Here is a 19,238-nt window from a genome sequence, read left to right on the forward strand (position 1 = left end):
CAGCTTAAGAATTACAAGTCTAATTTATCAAGATAAGGCCAGGATAACTTCTTTGCCCTGAATGTGAAATGATAGCTCGGAATATCTCTAAGCAGCCAAAGACTAGATTGATCTTTCAGTTGAGTTGGCCTAGGACCAGAGGCAATCTGCAGAAGATTTCTCCTGCAGATGTTGCTTCCAAATGTGAATTTTGAAGTTAGAGCTGTTGCTACCATAGGACAACTTGGCACTAAGAGCTGGAGCAGCAGCAGCAGCTGTTGCTGGAGGCTGGGCCTGAGTCTGGAGGAGAGCCCACCTGCTGTGCCCGTTTTTCTGTCCTGCCTGGTAAACTTAATTTCCCAAATGGTCACATTGCTGTGTTCTTCTTCTGGCATGCCACCTGGAAGCTGGGAAGCTCTGAGCCGAGGCTCCATTAGCGTCACAAGAATGGAGGTGATTTGAGTCGATCATTTTCAGTCAGTTGGCATATTCCATTCCCAGCTCCTCACTTACAGGTGACTCTTAAATCACTTGGAGAATCAGCTAGCTCCTAAATATGCTTATTTCTTGTTCACTTGAGTTTAGCTAGTCAGAGTACTCAGTATGGGAAGCTCTTTGTTATTGCAGATACATTCATTGCTGTTAGTCATTTCTGTTTTATGTGGCACTGATAACTCTAATTTTCAGGTAGAAGAGAGAATCCTATTTATTGCATGTTATTGCAGAACATCATGGAAGTATCTGTGTAAATCACCGTTCTTATTTTTTTTCTTTTTTTCAGATTTTACCTAAAATTAAATATCCAAAGGTTAGAATCCTCACTCACCATCATTACTTTCTATGTTGGATCTTTAAACTCCCTGAGATCCATTCACTGTATAGTAGCCTTTGTAGGGCCAGACTTGGCTCTTTTTGTTGTGGAAATCACATGCTAGGTGCCCTTTTGTTTTTAGAACTTGGCTACCTAAGGGGATTATTACTTGAACACATTATTTTCACATCTGAAAGATTCCAAGGAAACCATTTAGTCCTTTTAGGAAAATCCATAAGGAAACTATTGCTCTATTAAAATGATAATTAAAATGCAAAGCATATATGTTTATATGCATGACAGGATCTTTTATTTAAGAGAGGCAACATAGTTTAGTGGGAAAAGCACTGTATTTGAAGTCAGAAAACCCAGATTAGAGTCTTGGCTTTGCTACCTATTGGGACAAGGCAGTTGGTTTTGCTGAGGCTGAGTGTTCTTAACTGTAAAATGGGGATGAAATAATACCTGCCTGAACTAACTCACTGAGTAGTTGGAAACCAGTATATAAATGAGACATTTTTCTCGTAGGAATAATAACCAATAGACACTCCTTTGGAAGTAGAAGAAAATAAATATAAATTATTTAATAGTATGTAATATATCATTTTTAGGAGTATGCCTTTTTTTCAAAAGTACAAAATGTAAAAGTTTATAAGATGCCCTTGTTTAACCTACCTAGTATTTACAAGTGCTTTGTGGAATAGGAATCATATATGTCCTAGAAGAAAATTTTTTTAGTCCTTATTTAAGGTGAATTACATTTGGAGGCTATCAGTGGTTGAAAGGTAAAACAAACCAATATTAAGTTAATGGTATAATATAGCAGCCTAATATTCCAAAATCCTTCGAGTCCTGCTAGCCAGCTTATTCCATTGTTACACTCTAGTTTTGGAGTAGCTTCCCAAATGGAAAATGATAATTAGAAGCGAGTAGGTATATTTCATTTTAGAATAAGCATTCTGAGTTTAGTAGATACTTCATTATTTTATTAGAACTGTAGCCTCCTCTCTGGACATCCCTTTCATAGGTGTAGAAAGTAAGCCATCTATAACTTCATCCTTTTTGATTCTTGTCCATTATCATGTCCTTTGAGGATTTATGTAATGATGCACTAGCAGCTTTCCTTTGGGTCTTTTAATATTTTGTAGAAATCAGTATTAATATTTGAGTTGTCTGTTATTCTTCACCCTTAACACATGAGTGGTACATAGGCTTTTCTAGTCAAATGTTCCACCATTAGATTTAGGGTGAATTTTGATAAGATGCACTGTCTTTTGTTTTGGGAGTTGGAGTAAATATGTTCAAATCACCCCAATTACATGTTTATCTCCTTGAGGAAGGAGAAAAAAAAGCTATATATTTAGTGAGAAGAATTAATTTTTTCATAAACAGCTATACAGTAAGCACCTAATATTTTCAGAATACTCTTATTTTTCAAGTGGAATTGCAAAAATGAGACAAGACTTGTATCCTCACGAACTTCGAATGTAGTGAATGCTTAAATACTTTGAATTTTCATTTCATCTCCTTTAATCGTGATACTTTTTACATTGGGTAAAATATTGAACTGGATGGCCATTGAAGCTCCTTCCTACTCTAAGGTACTATAATTTAAAGGAAAGAATTGGGTTTGGAGTCAGAGAATCTGTTTTGAATTCCAGGTCTGTTTTCTATGTGATCTAGAGCAAATCACCTGATTTCTTTGGGTCTTAATTTACCCATTTCTAAAAAGGGGAGGTTAGACTAGACTAGAGGATTTCTCTTTGATAAAATGCATATAGATGCCCCTTCTGCCATGTGTACACATGCATTCTCTTTAGTATTGGCCAAGCCTTTGGTTTTTAAATGAAATATCCATGCCCATAGAGGAGGAAAATGACATGTGAAAAACTATGGCTGTTACATGATTTGTGATTGCTTTGTTAATTGCTTTACAACTCACTACGGACCTTAAAGTTTGGCAGTAGAGACACATTTCTTTTCTGTGCTTAGGAATTTAAACTTTGCCATAATCAGCTGCATTCATTTATTTCCTCTACTGATACATGCCCCTTTCCCTTAGCATGTTCCGCCAGGGAATGCATGACTTGAAAGTCTGGCCTAATGTTGAAGCAGATGGATCTGAACCTACAAAAACTCCTGGCAGGACAAGCAGCACTCTCTCAGAGGACCAGATGAGTCGATTAGCTAAGGTAAAGAAGAAATAATTAGAACAGGTGGGAAGCTCTTTACTATGTCTTGCATCAAGGAGTGTTATTAATTCTAAGACAGACTTGAAAATGTGGGTAAATGTGGAAAAACTTTTGGTGATCAAGAGTTACATATTAGGGTCCTTTTTTTTATTTTACTGTACCTTTAAGGATGCAAATGTTCAAAATTAGATACCCATTTTGATTTTAGAAGTTAATGTCTCCCTTTTCCCTTCCAAAAATTTTTTCTTAAACTAATAGTTAGATTCTAAATTACTTATAGTAAGTTGTATACTTAATACTGCATCTCATAATTGCTATTTTTAAATTCCTCTCTAAATTTAGAGGGAAGAGATTAATAAGTCCTTTCCAGCTCTGAGATTCTAGATTCTAAGTATGTGTATCCCTAGCACCTGGCACAGTGTCTTGTACGTAGTAGGAGTTTATTACTTAATGAAATGAATTTAAATCAAACGAATTGAATAAATAATTTTGAATGTTTACTTCATATATGCAAGACACTGTGAAGTAGGTGCTATTTAAGGCCCTCTTAACTTTTGTTTGGGAAGAAAATTTCCACAGACTGATCTGCTAGCATGTTACTTTTACATCCTGTCATTGGTATGGATGACTCTTTTTGTCTGGAGAAAGCTTCTACACCAGGTGTTGTTAAAGTAGTTTTTCAACCTGGTACTTCAAGGTTCATATGGAAGAAGCCTTAATCATGAAGAATGAGATCTTGAATTGGTTAGTATTTGTGCTTCATCTTGAAATTTTTGTTGACTACTCCACTTAATTGTGTTTCTCTTTTATGGAAAATGATACCATAGCCACCTAATGATCGAACATTTTATTTAATATACTGTTGTCAGCTTTAAAATTTTGGTTGTCAGTTAGCTTGCATGTTCAAGGCAAACTTTTTGAGATTTTGTTCGTTCTTGAACAAGGGGGATAGAAAGTTCTGAAGCTATAAACATGTCCATCTTCTCTTCCAGTGATTTATCGTGGCAATAAAATAACTTTTCATTTAAGCTACTCTATTGTCTTTTATCAAGCTAGCTAACCTAGAGTTTCTAATAGAAAACTCGTTAGAATCTGCTCATTTATTGCCTTCAGCCACTGTAATGTGGACAAGGTTGAATCTCAAGTACAATATGGGTATAGTGTATGTTGAAACAAAATCTCTTAAATTGTTTCTAGAGATCAGCACTATGATCCATGTTATGGGCAAAGTTCTAAATCTCAGGTCTTTTGAGGGGAAAAGGACAAGGAAGAGAAATAGACTGTTCTATAATTGCCCCATTAATACATTTTGTTTCTATATTAAGAGAATTATTTAGGCTCTTCTATTAAATGTTCCTAATTATTTTTGATGAAAGGATCTGTACTAATTTATTATAACAGCCAGCAATGTGACTTTTTCCCCCTAGCTATGTTTGCAGAATGCAAGTGTTTATGTTTCTACCATGGTGCTATTGTGTGTTTATTTTTTATTTTTATTTTTTTGGAGTCTAGTGTTAAAATGTGACAAGACTTCAAAATTTTGACTCTCTAAAGTTTTTATAGTAGCTTGTTTAATGCTTAGCAATATTCTTATTTTTATATGTTTGGCACATTAGAATTCTTATAAATCGTGTATGTGTATGAGAGAGAGAGAGAATTGGCTAGCTGGAGACTTATGGGAAGTCTATTAAGTAATAAATCTTATACACCTCATTTTCTCAGTCTGTAAAATAGGAATGAATACACACACACATACACTTACACACACATACAATTTCTGGTTCTGATTGGAGTCGTGTACTTGCCAATATATCTTGTCCCTACCAGTAATATGCTTTTTTAAAATTTCTAAACTGATTGAAGACTTTAGATCATTCTGTGCTGTTATACCCTTCATTACTATTAAGTGATGTCCTCTACCAACTAAATTGAAACTATCAAAACCAGTAATTACTTCTTTAGGAAAAAAAATGCTTCATGAATGCAGCACTGCTGAAGGTCTTGCTCTCTTTCTCTTTGAGGAATATTTCTTGGTATTTTTGACCAGCTGTTTCATTGATTCTTAAACACAGGATTTGATCATGCTCTCTGAGGTTTTAGAGAGACTGAAATTTCTCCTTTCAGAAGAAAAGTTGTTTTCAAAAAGAATTTTCTTTGATTAAAATCAATATATAGAGCTTTATTCACAGTTTTCACTATGCCTTTAAATATATTATCTTGTTTGATTTTCACAATAAACCTGTCAGGCAAGTATTAGTACTGCACTTGTAGTTAGGAAGTCTTAGCTGATATTACTACTACCACCACCACCACTACTACTACTGCCACCAACAGCGAGAACTTTTATAGTGCTTTTCATTTTGTGAAGCATTTTTCCAAATGGGGAAGCCAAGGTAGGCAGAGGCTAAGTGATTTGCTCAGGGTCATATAACTGGTTATTATCCGAGGCTGGATTTGAACTCAGGCCTTTCTAACTCTGTGACTCTAATTTTCCTTTCAGAAAAGTGTTTATTAGAATAGAGTCAATCAGGCAGTATGCGAATTGGTCTAACCATATTGAAAAATAATTTGAAAATATACAAAAAAAGACCCCAGATTGCTCATCTTTGTCCCAACCATACTGTGCATATATGCCAAGGAGAGCAGTGGCAAAAAAAGAAGAGTCTAACATATGAGCACTCATTGTGGGAGCCAAAAAAAAAAAAAATCAAAACAAAACAGAGTGCTCATCAGTTGGGAAATGGCTAAGCAAAATGTAGTATATGATTCATCACGTATCATTGTACCATAAGAAACCAGAACCAACACTAACATACAAACTCAAAGTGATTGCAGTAACCAATTTTGGTTCCAGGGAGAAGAGGAGGAATCATACCTTCATCTTCTTGGTAGAGTGGTAGGCACTGTGGATGTGGAATGATTTGCAGTCACTTTTTCATTTGGGTGTTGCTAAGATTTTATGATAAAAGAGATTCATCGTGGGGAGAGGTATCATTGGAAAACTATTCTGATATTTAAAAAATAAACTAAACTTACTGAGAGGAAAAACAAACTCATAATCATCCTTGAATTCTACCATTGTCCTACTGCCAATTTTTATCTGTTTGTGAGAGCTTTTGCCTGCTGGTAAATATGGTTTGATAGCTGTATGTATGCTTTTAGCTCTGTCCAATTTTCTGTTAAAGGATTACTTTTTCTGATATGATTGTCAAACCCTTTTCCTGAGTATTAAACTCTACATATCCAAAATGAAAGTCATAATATTTGCCACCAAATTTATCCCTTTTCCAGCCTTCCTCATTTCTTTTGATAGCACTATTATTTTAGTAGTCCAGATTACAACCTTTGAGTCAACCTTGATTTATTTTTCCTCTTCAGCTCCCATATCCAAAGAGTGGCCAGATCTTGTTGTTTCTACTTCCTCTCTCTCTCTCTCTCTCTCTCTCTCTCTCTCTCTCTCTCTCAACCATTCTCTTCTCTTCACTCACACAGCCTGTATCCTTGTTCAGAGACTTTTAGTTCAATTTCTGGGAGTCTTTCTTTCTTCCTTTTTGCAGATTTGTGATTTTCCTTTTCATAAAAATTTTTGGTATTTACGTCAGGGAGAATCTGATTTATTAAGTGAATTACATTACAGTGTATATTATCTTAGTTTCTGGCTGTAATGAATATAATTGCATTTTAGAGTACATTGATAAATTCCTCAAGTTGTTTCAGTTAACTCAGTAACTTAGCAATGTTTTTCTTGGGAAAATATCCTTCATTGTGACCTTTAGGTTTGATACAGTCAATGGCTTTGTGTGGAAGAACAGTAGAATTGTTCTACCATAAAGCTAGATCTTTATTACTTGTGTGGGGAGCAGCACTTGACTATTACCTGTGGCAAAACTATATTTGTAGTGTCATTTTTCTCTTCCTAACCAGCATATTTATGTACTGCGGGATTTGGCTCTTTTGGTCTGTGTGTAGAATGGGCTAATCAAATAACTCACATAAAACTCAAAGTGTTCTCATTGCTTTGGTACTTCCCTTCAGGATGTAAATCCAAACCCATCCATGTCTGCCTGACTCATGTGACTTTTGTCCATGTTCTTCCAAAAGTTTGCCTTTGGGATGCTGACAGCACTAGTAGATTACTCAGAACGTATCTTGCCATGTGATCAGACCATATTTTCTTCCCAACATACAATTTCTTGATGACATCCTTAATGCCTGTTCTTTTTTAGAGTTAGCCTTGGTAACATTGCAGTCTATTCATGTCCACCATTCACCCTGCTTGTCCTCTTGAAAGGCTGATCTTGAGGGTATTGGAGGCAGTGATGTGGTATTCCATATTTTGCTGCCATAAACAGTATCAGTAAAATGTAAGTATTGAAAAGATAGATGGGCCTTTGTTTTCATGGGAAGTTTGGGGTCAATAAAAAGGAAGTGGCATCATCATCTATATGAAAAAAAGATCACCGAGCTATAGGATTGCCTAAATTTTATACTATGTATAGTTTTTATAAATTTGGACCCTTTGATTTGGTTTTTGCTTGCTATTTGAATAATAATGGACATTAGAGAATCCTTTGGAAGCAGTTTATACCTAATGCTAGGTGGTCGAATCTTTATCAGTAACTATTGAATCGCTTACTGTTGTCTAAGGCTGTCAAAAACTTTTAGTTCTGTCTTGAGACCTATTATCACAAGTGGACTAAATGAGTTTTTGCCATTTTCAGATTGAGGCCTAAAAGCTTATTGATTTATGTTTTAATCTTATTACATGAACCAACATCAACATATCTATAGGGCTGGCCCTAGATATTGCCACTTTCATGAACATATACTTTAAATGCTTTTGAGAAGACAGGGACAGGAATAAGAAACTAATTTTCTGAATCACATAGTAAATAGGCTTTTGGGGCTACATAAAACTCATCCATTGTTTTGTGCAGTTGAAGGTCAAGATTGTAAGCCTGCTGAGTAGTATTTTTGGGGTGTGTGTGTTTGTGTATGTCTTTTTGTGTATGTACACAGTAAAAGCACAGTCATCTCAGTATTTCATATAGAGTTCTTGCTCATTCTTCCCTCACAGACCTGTGTCAAAAAGGGTTCAAACTTAAGAGAAAACATTTTACATTTATTTAGTGATAGAGTCATATTTACAGGTGTCAATAAGCAATTTTCTTTCTTAGTTCTTAATACTTATTTATTCATTTTTTAGATACTTATCAAATACTTGTCTGACAAGAAAAGATGTGGTGTACTAGAAATAGCACGGATCTAGTAATCAGGATATTGAGTTTCATGGTGCTTACTCCATTAGCGGATAGTTCTCTAACCATGAACAAGTGGCTTAACATTCTGAACCTACGTTTCCTCATGGATAACTCATAATTCATAGATTCACTCATGGGAGGGATGGGACTTCAGAAGCCATCTAGTACAACTCTCCTGTTTTACAGATAAGGAAACTGAGGCCCAGAGTACTTACATGACTTGCCCAGAGTCACAAGTAGTCCGGTTCCTCTGACTCCATATCTTATACATATCCTGTAATTGGGAGGATGAAGTAAAGTAATGGAAATATTTGAAAAATGATTTCAAAATTTTAAAATATCTATAAACATAAGGGATTATTTATCCATTAAAACTCTTCCCTTTTGTGTTTTTGTCTCCCTCATCTACCACTACTCTACTTTTCCAGTATATGCTTGTTTTGTAGGTACTTTTTTTTGGCCTTTTGTGGAATAGAGTGCAGATTTGATACTCTTTCCCTCCCTCCCTCTGCCCCTTGAAAATGTGTCTGCCCTCCCATTAAATCTGATAATACATGATTAGTTCCCCAAGCAGTTTCATGGACGTGTTATTATTTGGTTCTTAGGGATTCTTTCGATTTAATAGCTTTTCAAACCCCATACTGTTTAATTCTTGGAGACTTCAGGGATGGAGGCTCAATAATTATGCCATTATTTCTGTGACAGTATGCTGCCCTTCAGTGCTTTGTATTATGACTATTTGTGAATTCCATTGAAATAAATCCCTGGGCCTAGAAAGAAAAGAATGAAGCATTTGCTACTTTCTTGACCTATCTCTTTCTTGGGATAGGCACCCTAGTGAGGATTACTTCTTCAGAACCAATTTCAAAACAGATTGTAGTGCCATTACCCTGCTGTTTAACAGAATGCAGATTTTCTATCTGGAAAGATATAGGTCACTGACATTTCTAGCTTATAAAGAAATACAAGCTGTTATGACAGAAATAAATCACACATCAGCATTCTTTCATGAGTTTGACTTTTGGTGGTAGCCTTTAATTTTCATGGAAAGATGACTGGGCTGGAGATGACCAGAGCCTATTCCAAATTTGAATGAAAAGAACTGTTGTCATCTTTATCATAACTCTTTTGGGCAAGCTTGGCAGTGTGTGCAATGATATCAAGGAAAGCATATAAACCTTTATATGTGTACATTTTTTATAATTGTACTTTTTTGAAATATCCATTATCCCATTTGACTTGAACTTCACAACAATTCTGTGAAATAGGGGATGTATTTTTTTATATCCGTTTTACTTGTTGAAAAACTTTAATACCAAAAGAGGTTAAGTGACTTGCCTAAAAATCTCATAGTCATTGGTGAAGTTAACACTATAATAAGTCTTGACCCCCTTCTCCATTGTTCTTTTCTTGATTCAGTTTAATTTAATAAGCATTTATTGACTGCCTCCTATGTGTAAGGTACCATGTTAGGCAATATAGGGGTTATAGAGATGAGTAAAATAATCTTTTTACTTAGAGGACTTAGAGAATCTTGTAAGATAAATACATGCATAATTTTAGTATAGGATAGAGTGTAATAAGTTCTGTAATAGGTAGACATTCAGGGGGAACAGCACTAGTAAAGGCTTGAAGGTGGGAAGGTCAGGACAGTGACTTAATCCAGTTTAATTGGAATGAATTGCATGTGAAAAGGGAAAAAAAGGTCATATTATGGAGGGCCTTTAAAGGTTTTTGTTTTTGTTTTTTTTTAAATAAATTTTTATTTGTAACTTTTGTGTTTGCATCCCCTAAATGTTCCTGTGTCCCTTTCCTTCCCCACCTCCCAGAGAGCAATGATACAAAACACATAAACTTTAAAGAAAAATTAAAAGAGAAAGAAGAGGAAAAAAAATATTAGCAGAACTGAGCAATAACTGAAAAATTCTTAAAATTCTTAAAACCAGTGCACTTTTCAAGGAGATCCCTCGATCTCCTACATCTGCAAAAGAGTAGGGGGAGGTATCTTTTCATCTCTCTTCTTTGAGGCTGTGCTTGTTTTTTGTTAATTTGGTGACATTCATTGTTTGTAGCTATTGTTCTTTACAATTTTCATTACTGTAGTCCTTTTGTTTTCTTAGCTTTGCTTCACTTTGCATCAGTTTGCTGAAGTCTTTCCATATTTTTCTGTATTCTTCATATTTGTCATTTCTTAAGTCTCAGTAACATTTCATTATGTCCATGTACCACAGTTTGTTTAGCCGTTCCTCAGTCAGTGGGTATCTTGTTTTGTTTCTAGTTCTTTGCTACCATAAAAACTGCTGCTATAAATATTTTGGTGTATGTAAGGTTTTTTTTTTCCTTTTTATCAGTGACTTCCCTGAGATACATGCCTAGTAGATGAATCTATGAGCCAAATGCTATGGACATTTTAGTTACTTTATTTGTGTAATTCCTAATTCCTTTTCAAAATATTTCAGCTTATTCTTTCCCAGAATCTCAGTTTTCTCCATTTAAAAAAATTACATTTCTTTTAAAATTCTTTCTTTTTCTTTTATAGCTCACCAAGGCTCATCGACAGGGCCACATGGTAAAAGTGGATTGGCTGGATAGATTGACATTTAGAGAAATAGAAATGATTAATGAGGTGAGTCATCCTCCTTATATTCTATTAATATGTAACTTGTTAATTAAATTTTAAACAACAAAAGCAATTAAGCTTTATTTCTTATGTTTAAAATATATATGGTTATGTGTATATAAATACAGATATACACATGTAAGTGTGTATGTATCTTTATACACATGTACACACACTTTTTCTTGCATATCTTTTCATGAAAGTTTAGGGCTAAGCAGCTTGCATTCATAGTAGATTGTATCATTTTATTTTTAAAATATGTTTTTTGATAATTTTTCTATTCATGCATCTTTTAGGAGAGTGGGGTCTTGGGTAGCTGGGCATCTTGCATACTTGAGGATGTCCTATGTTGTCCTTTTAGAACTTGGTACCTGGAAAACTTTTTGGGACACCTGTGACTTCTCTGTTTGACTTTAGAACCAAGAAGAGGACAGTATATTTATAGGTATCTCACATCACAGAAATGATGTCTGTAAAGTTTAGTATTTATATCCTACTTACTTGTTTGCATTCTAAATAAGCTTAGATTACCATCACCAGATAAATTAGTTCCTTTGTCTTCATGATCCTACTCACTTCAGACACTCTGATCCAACTTTAGAATCCTTACTGCTCAAATAAGATGCTGCCTGTTTTCTAGACTCTTTATAGAAATCTAATAGTTCTTGAAATATTACAGAGATCATGTGTATATGATAATGGAATGGAAAAGTCTTATCAAAGGATGGAATTAGTGCAGTTATTTTCAGAAGTTTTTTTTTTTAACATATTTACTTTTGAATATGATGTCTCCATGTACCAGATGTTAAGCCTAACATTTTGTGTCTGGAGAATGAAAATAACAATTATATTAATCAAATTAGGAGGGAGGAATATCAGTTTTGTAATATGGCCCAGCCTATAATGAGCACCACAGGGTACAGACAGACTTCATTTAGAGTCTCTGAGCAGTTGGATCATTGTATGGAAAAGGAGAAGGTAGTGGCTTTAAGTGTTCTTTTTCTTAAAATGAACTCTTATAAAGGTTTTTGTTTTTTTTTTCTGTTTACTGATTCAGTTCTCTGTTTTACTCCAAGGTCACTATTGTAATTTTTTTTAAGTAACTATGGTTTCAGATGTTACTTATTTGGAATTTGAGAATAGGGAATTCTTTTTCCTAATCATTTTGAAAATTTACTAGCAATAGACTTTTTGTGAAAACTAATTGGGAATAAATGTTTGCATTCTTATTAAATACCAAGCCCATTTAACATTTAGTAAAATTATTTATTTTCAATTTTCTTTGTGTTTTTAAATGTTGAATTTAGCAATTTCTATTGTCTTATTTTTCTTTATTCAGGATAAATACTCTTTTATACATAGTATAAATACTCTTTCATACATAGTTAGCTTTGAGCCAGTAGGCTTTCCTAAACTAATACTCAATTTCACATTTAGAAATACCTCTGTGATTGAACTGTTAAATATCTTTACTTTAAATGACTGTTTTTACCTTAGGAAACATAAAAATTATAATCTCACCAGGAAGTATTTTTTTACTTGATATCCTGATCCATGCAAATTATAAAACTGTCAGCCTTTATTTTATATAGTTTCTCTTTTTTTATAGAGTGAAAAACGAAGTTCTAATTTTATGTACCTAATGGTTGAGTTTCGATGTGTCAAATGTGAAGATAAGGAATATGGCATAGTGTACTATGAGAAGGTATGTGCCTTAGACCTGTTTATGGCTTCTTTAAAACAGATAGAGGGAAAGCATTAAAAAAATTACTGACATTCCTGCTGAGATGAATTATTTGGTTGCAAGACAGCAGCAGACAACTGTCAGCAACAGCTGTTTATGTACATATAAATCAAATAGTATAGCTACAACAAGATTACAAAAGCCAATCATTCATGTAATGCAGTTCTAGATTACAGAATTCAATAAGAATGCAAGCGATTAAAACTTTTTGATTTATTGTTCTTCAAATTGGCAAGGAAGACATCAGTATACTCATAAAATTAAATACTAATGATTCGTTAAAATTATGAAGAACCATACGTAGTTTTTTTGTATAGTAAATTTAGTGAGAACAAGGGACCATTTAAAATTTTATTTCGTTCTGTTATAGAAAATAGTTTTTCTTCACCTTTTAGTGAATTTTATTGATATACCTTTATGTACTCCACAAAATTTCTATCTCTGTGCAAATGTGTCCAAACTTTTAAAATAGCTAACATAATAACAATGTAAATATCGTACTGCTACAGTTATGCAAAAATGCAGAAAATATTACAATGTATTCTGCTTTGGAAATGACAAATTAATTCTATGATTTAATATTTTTTTCCTTAAGCTTTTATGAATGGTGGTTTTCTTTTCCAAATTCTTTAAGAGATTTTTGTGATGTAAAGCCAGGAAAGATGGTGGGTTTTTTTTTTTGTTTGTTTGTTTTTGTTTTTGTTAGCTCATAACCATTTTTGGTGATACTTTTGAATTAAAATCATACATTTTATTTCTCTTTTCATTCTGTTTTGTAGTTTATTTTTGCTCTGTGTATTCCTGCTTTTAAGTTAAAGATTCTAAGTAATGGACCCATTTGAATCCTTCTGTAAATGAGAGTTGGGATAAAATAAGATAAAGTGGTTAATATTTAATGTTTTACAAACAAATTATACACTAAAGAGTGAAATGTTAAAATGATACTAACTTATTAGCATTGTATAACAATGTCATGTGCCCATATACTTATTATACTCTGTATAATTAGATTTGAACAATAAATTTCTTGGTCTCATGGGGCTTGTGGTCTAAGCAAAGATAATGAGAATAATATGGTTACACATATGTGGAGAAATAGGGGCAAAAGTCTACATTTACTTAAAATAATTTAATAATTGATAATAGAGTAGCTAAAAAAAGAAATTAAAAGAATTTCTAGGGTTATTTTTTGAAAGTGTGCTTTAACAAGTTCCTGACCCCTTTCTACTGCTCCCTGAAAATTGTTCATAAATTAGTGGCTGTCTACCCAGCCTGTCATACTTCCACTTAGTGTAAAGATTGCTGGTCCAGTGTATTGAATCTAATGGAAATAGACTTTCTTGTCACCTGTCTTTTGTGACAGATAGTCTAAGTGAAGATTACTTGTCACAGTTGGGTTGATAAATGTGTTTTCTGGTGTTGTGACTGAAAACCAACCTGTTAAACAATAGCTACAGGAATTTGTGACTTTCTGTAAGACTCAATTACTGTACTGAAGTCGAACTATAATAGTTCTCTTTTTCAGCTTTTCCCAATTTTATTGCAGGCTGTTTAAAAAGGAAAATATATCAGTATTTGGAAACTTAATGTGAATAACTTGGCATAAACTTCAGAATTGTTCACAAATAACTCTAATCTTAATACCATTGGTCCTTTATGTGGACAGTGTTTATTATGACTGTCTTGTGTTAAAAATAATTTCCTCATGTGGTGTCATACTTTCTTTTTATTTCCTTGAACTCACCATATCTACTTGGTAATTTTTGCAGTTAAATATAATGAAGTCATCATATCATTTTATGAAAGTTTCAGAAATAAATAAAGCATCATTGTCCATGGATTTCCACTCTCTAAAATCTGTTGCACATTTTGATTTTTGGCTTTGATTTTTCCTTAAATCAGTATCTTGTCCCTGTGGCTCCCAAAGGGGGGGAGGGAGGTAAGAAACATATTAGATCTTTTTCTTAGAAGACCTCTTATTGAAATATAGGAATTTTCATAATCATCAACAAAAAATATGACATAATTGGACCAAAACTCATTTATTGTTCTTCACTATTTCTAGAACATTTTAAATTGGTATTTTTTTTCTTTTTCTCATGTATTTTCTCCCTCCTTCTTTTGGCCTCTAGGATGGTGATGAGTCATCCCCAATTTTAACGAGTTTTGAGATAGTGAAAGTGCCTGACCCCCAGATGTCTATGGTGAGTTACAAGGCATTTATAATATATTTCCTGGGATGGTGCTTTTTTACCTCATGCTGTTTTCAAAATATATGGCTATACCACTCTTACCTTGAGTCCACTTAGCTGGCAAACTCAACTGTATTAGAATACCCAAATAAATGGTTGAAGAAACTAGGGAGGATAAGAGAAATTTAAGCAGGTGTTATCTCTTTCAAATATTTGAAGGGCAGTTATGAAATAGAAATTGACTTTATTCTTTATAGCTGTGGAGAGCAGAATTCAGTCCACTACATTAGAAGCAAACCAATGTGTAGAAGATTTTCACTCTACAGAAGGAAAATTGGCAAGAAATTAGAGTTTTCCAGGGATGAAATGAACTTCTTCACAAGGTAGTGAAACTGCCTGTTAGAAATTTTGTTCAGAGAATTGGATCTGTTACAAATATTTTAGAGTAGATTCTTGCTTTCGATGGAGAATTAGATGATTTTAGAGAATCCTGTCAACTATAAGTCTCTCTGATTCTATGTAGGGAAAAAAAGTATCTTAGCAGCATCCGACATATAGATGTTACAAAGTCCATACACTAAACCTTATGTACTTTTGTCATAGGACAGACCCATACTCAGAGCTGGTTTAATTATAAGCAGCGAATTACAAAGGAGTAGGTGGGGCTGTTGTAGGCAGGCACATTTGGAGGAGCAAGAAATCACAACTGACAACTTGACAGTAATATTGAAGACCAAAAAAAAGCCCCCAAAACTATAAAAAGTGGACATGAACTAAAAAAGAATAGCCCTCTTAGGGCCATTTAATGTAAAAGCAAACTACCCTGTATATTTCAATAGCCCCTCAGGGTATAACTGCATTACAGCACAGTACAATAATTGATATTCATAATAATGACCCTGAGTCATCAAAAAAAAAAGCTTAAATTATGTTCAGTGTACTCTGCCTAGGGAGTCAGGGAAGTGTGTAATCTATATTAGAAAAATTACTATCCAAAATGTTTAAAAGAAAATAAGATCTGACATTTAAAGGATAAAACTATAATTTACTTATGTGAAGCCTCTTTCTTACCTGAGCCAGGCGATTCAGTTTCACAATTTCACTATGTGTGTGTGTGTGAGTGTGAGAGTGTGTGTGTGTGTGTGTGTGTGTGTGTGGGTATCTGTATCTGTATCTGTATCTGTATCTGTTCTTTTGCTATTATTTTCTATTGTGTTTCCAGAGTAGCAATTAGGTCTTCATGTTAAGTTACTATTCGCTTTCAGATTATAAGTATATGTCTTCCTTCATCCCTCACCCTTCCCACCTTAGAGAATATCCCCTGTTGAGTATTTTTGTACTGATTACCTCTTGGATTTTTAAAACACAGTATATCCTAAGAGGCTTGATGTAGTTTTAAGCTTTAATAGCACTAACATTTTTACAATACCTTGAATGTTAATTTAGTTCATAATCAAGGTCAGTGGATTAACAAAGAAATAAATCTGCCAACAGGTGATTATAATTATGGGTGTTCTAGGAATTGAATCATTTAGGGTAAGAGGGATTATGTATGGGTACACAGAGAGGAAGAGTAGGTATTTGAACTCTGGGTTTCTTAGGGTAGAATTACACTCTTTATCATTGATAGTGAAAATCATTGACTAGAGAAATACTCACACAGAGCTGTATTCTCATGCCTCATTGTAGTTTGGAGGCCACCCTGGACTGCAAGCTCCTTGAGAGCAAGAACTGTTGTTGTTTTTTTTTTAAATTAATCTTTGTGCCTCCAGAACTTAGTACAGTGCCTAGCACACAGTTGTTGCTTAATAAGTGCTTGACGACTGACTGCTTCAAGTATTTGAAGATCTGTTACGTGGGGGAAGGGCTAGACTTGTTCTGTTTTCCCAGAGGCAGTACCTAAAGCAGGAGGTAGAAATTAAAGAGCGTAAATTGCAATTTAAACTCAATATCAGGGAAACTTCCTGAGTAGTTAGACTTATATAAAAGAGAAATTACCTTGAGAGGTGGTGGCTTCCCCTTACTTGGAGATCTTCAGGCAGAGTCTGAATTAGGTCAGTTTTAGGGGGGAAGTTTTTTGTGTATTGATAGAACTAGATAAATCCTGAACTCCCTTTTTGTTGTAAAATTCTGTGCTACTGTAAATCTAGAAGTAGTATGGAAGCTTGTTCTGCCTATTGTCTTGGGGCAAAGGGAGACATTGGTTCAAATCCCAGACCTGCTGTTTGCTAGCCATGTGACTTTGCATATATAATTTAATCTCTTTGATCATCAGTTCCTTCATATGTAGAATATGTTTAGACTGAATAATCTCTAAGTTTCCTTTTAGCTATATCATTCTATGACTCTGTGTTTAGTAATTTATAATTTTCTTCCTCAATTTTCCCTATTTTCAAGTTGATAATGCATATTTAATGAGTACATTAAAGACTAAAGGAGTATGGAATATAAAGTACTATATTCCTATAAAATTGTCATACTTACAGTAAATTGTTCTGTTATTCTTTTTACAACTTGGTTATTAGAACTTATACATTCTTAATAATAATTTAAACTTATGTATAGGAGAATTTAGTTGAAAGCAAACATCACAAGCTTGCCCGAAGTTTAAGAAGTGGACCATCTGACCATGATCTCAAACCTAATGCTGCCACTAGAGATCAGCTAAATGTAAGTTAATGTTGATTTTATTATGTGCTATACCTTTTGTTAGTATTGAATTTTTTACAGAGAATCTAAGAAATTAAAGTGATTCTTAGATAACATTTCTCATGTTAAGTGTAATTGTAGTATCCTGGCCAATTTTTTTTTTAGTTTCTCTTTCATTTTTTCTATGCCTCCCAGATCATTTTTGAAGGTTCATTGAATGGAGGTCCATGAAGGTGGAACCTGTACTTAGTTCTTCCTCTAATACTGAAAAATATTCCTGAATATTTTGCCTCATTATGAAAAAAATGCCTCAATTTTTGGTGGATTGTTCTGAACCATGCATATGTATTGTTTTGAATGAATGAGTGAAGGCTTTGAGAAGTCTCCAAAGACCAGAGTATATATTCCAAGCAGCTGAAGATCAGGGGCTATGTGTACTTACTTATCTTACACATGAACTTTGTGAAACTAAAGAGACATTTGCATGTGGTTAAGTTACTGTTGGTCTAGGATCCATAGAATCAGGTTTGAATTCTACCTCTATTACCTACCTCTAGGTTAGTCATTTCACCTTTTTGGCTTTAGTTCACTAATTTGTAAAATGAGGTTGAACAAGATAATCCTCATGGTTCTTTCTAGCTCTGTATTAATCAATATCAATCTCTGATTCTTTTAAAGGTGAGGGAAATATTTGAATCTTATATGCATATGTATCTTTCTTATTTTGGGAGGTATTTATTCAAGGAGTTTATCATTAAGGTAAAAAAAAAAATCTGAGATCCAGCTTTTAACAAACAAAATACATTTCATTATTTTTAATAGATTATAGTTAGTTATCCACCAACGAAGCAGCTTACATATGAAGAACAAGATCTGGTTTGGAAGTTTAGATATTACCTTACTAATCAAGAAAAGGTAAGCTTCATGTCTATTTGTTTCTGTACCAAGTAATATAAAAATTCTTAGAACTTCTATGGAACATACAATTTCTCATAAGGCAAAATAAAAATTAAGTGTACTCACTACTCAGTTGTATTAAAGTTACACTTAATATAAAGTTAAGTAACAATAATTAAGAGCTGGGCTCTAAGAAAGAGTTTAAAGAATGGGCTAAATAAATTATTCATGCTAATAATTGTACTAACATTATCCATTCCCCATGCTCACTGGCTATTTCTCCTTATGTTACTATACTGTTCACCCCAAACCTTGACTTTAGGCTTCTTTCTCTTCTCTGTATTTTTTTTACTTGATGATCTTATCTTTTCTAATGGATTCAGTTATCATCTCTATGCTGTTGATTCTCAAATCTGCTTATCTAATCCTAACCTCCTTGGCTGACCTCTAGTCTCACATCTCCACCTAATATAGAACTCTCTAAATGAACGTTCTGTAGATGTATTAAACTCAGCATGTCCAAAACTGAACTCATTATTTTTTATTTTCTCAAACTCTCCCCCCTTCCAAACTTTCCTTTCTTTGCCAAGGACATTTACCATCTTTCCATTCCCCCAGGCTCACAACCTAAGTGTCATCCTTGACTCCTCACTTTCATCACCCATATACAACCTGTCAATTTCATCTTGATATCATCTCTTGAGTATGTTCCCTTCTTTCCTCTGATAGTGCCACCATCCTTGTGCAGGGACTTCATCATCTCATGCCTGGACTATTTCAGTAGTCTTTGGTTGGTCTGCCTGCCACAGGTCTTTCTCCACTTCAGGCTATCCTCCACACTGCTATCAGAGTGATTTTTCTTAAGTGCAGATCTGACAAGTCACCCTCCCCTA

General features: G+C 34.0%; 1 protein-coding gene across 1 annotated transcript in view; it reads left to right on the forward strand.

Annotated features, from left to right (window-relative positions):
* Positions 1-19,238, forward strand: part of PIK3C3 (phosphatidylinositol 3-kinase catalytic subunit type 3) — a 184,911-nt gene that overhangs the window by 8,741 nt on the left and 156,932 nt on the right. The window contains exons 4-9 of the mRNA XM_027869092.1: positions 2,853-2,982; positions 10,783-10,869; positions 12,473-12,568; positions 14,740-14,811; positions 17,365-17,469; positions 18,271-18,363. Of these exons, the coding sequence (XP_027724893.1) occupies positions 2,853-2,982; positions 10,783-10,869; positions 12,473-12,568; positions 14,740-14,811; positions 17,365-17,469; positions 18,271-18,363 (583 nt within the window). The remainder of the gene's footprint in view (positions 1-2,852; positions 2,983-10,782; positions 10,870-12,472; positions 12,569-14,739; positions 14,812-17,364; positions 17,470-18,270; positions 18,364-19,238) is intronic.

The sequence above is a fragment of the Vombatus ursinus genome, unplaced genomic scaffold (genome assembly GCF_900497805.2).
Source record: "Vombatus ursinus unplaced genomic scaffold, bare-nosed wombat genome assembly UNPS02014791.1, whole genome shotgun sequence".
NCBI lineage: Eukaryota > Metazoa > Chordata > Mammalia > Diprotodontia > Vombatidae > Vombatus > Vombatus ursinus.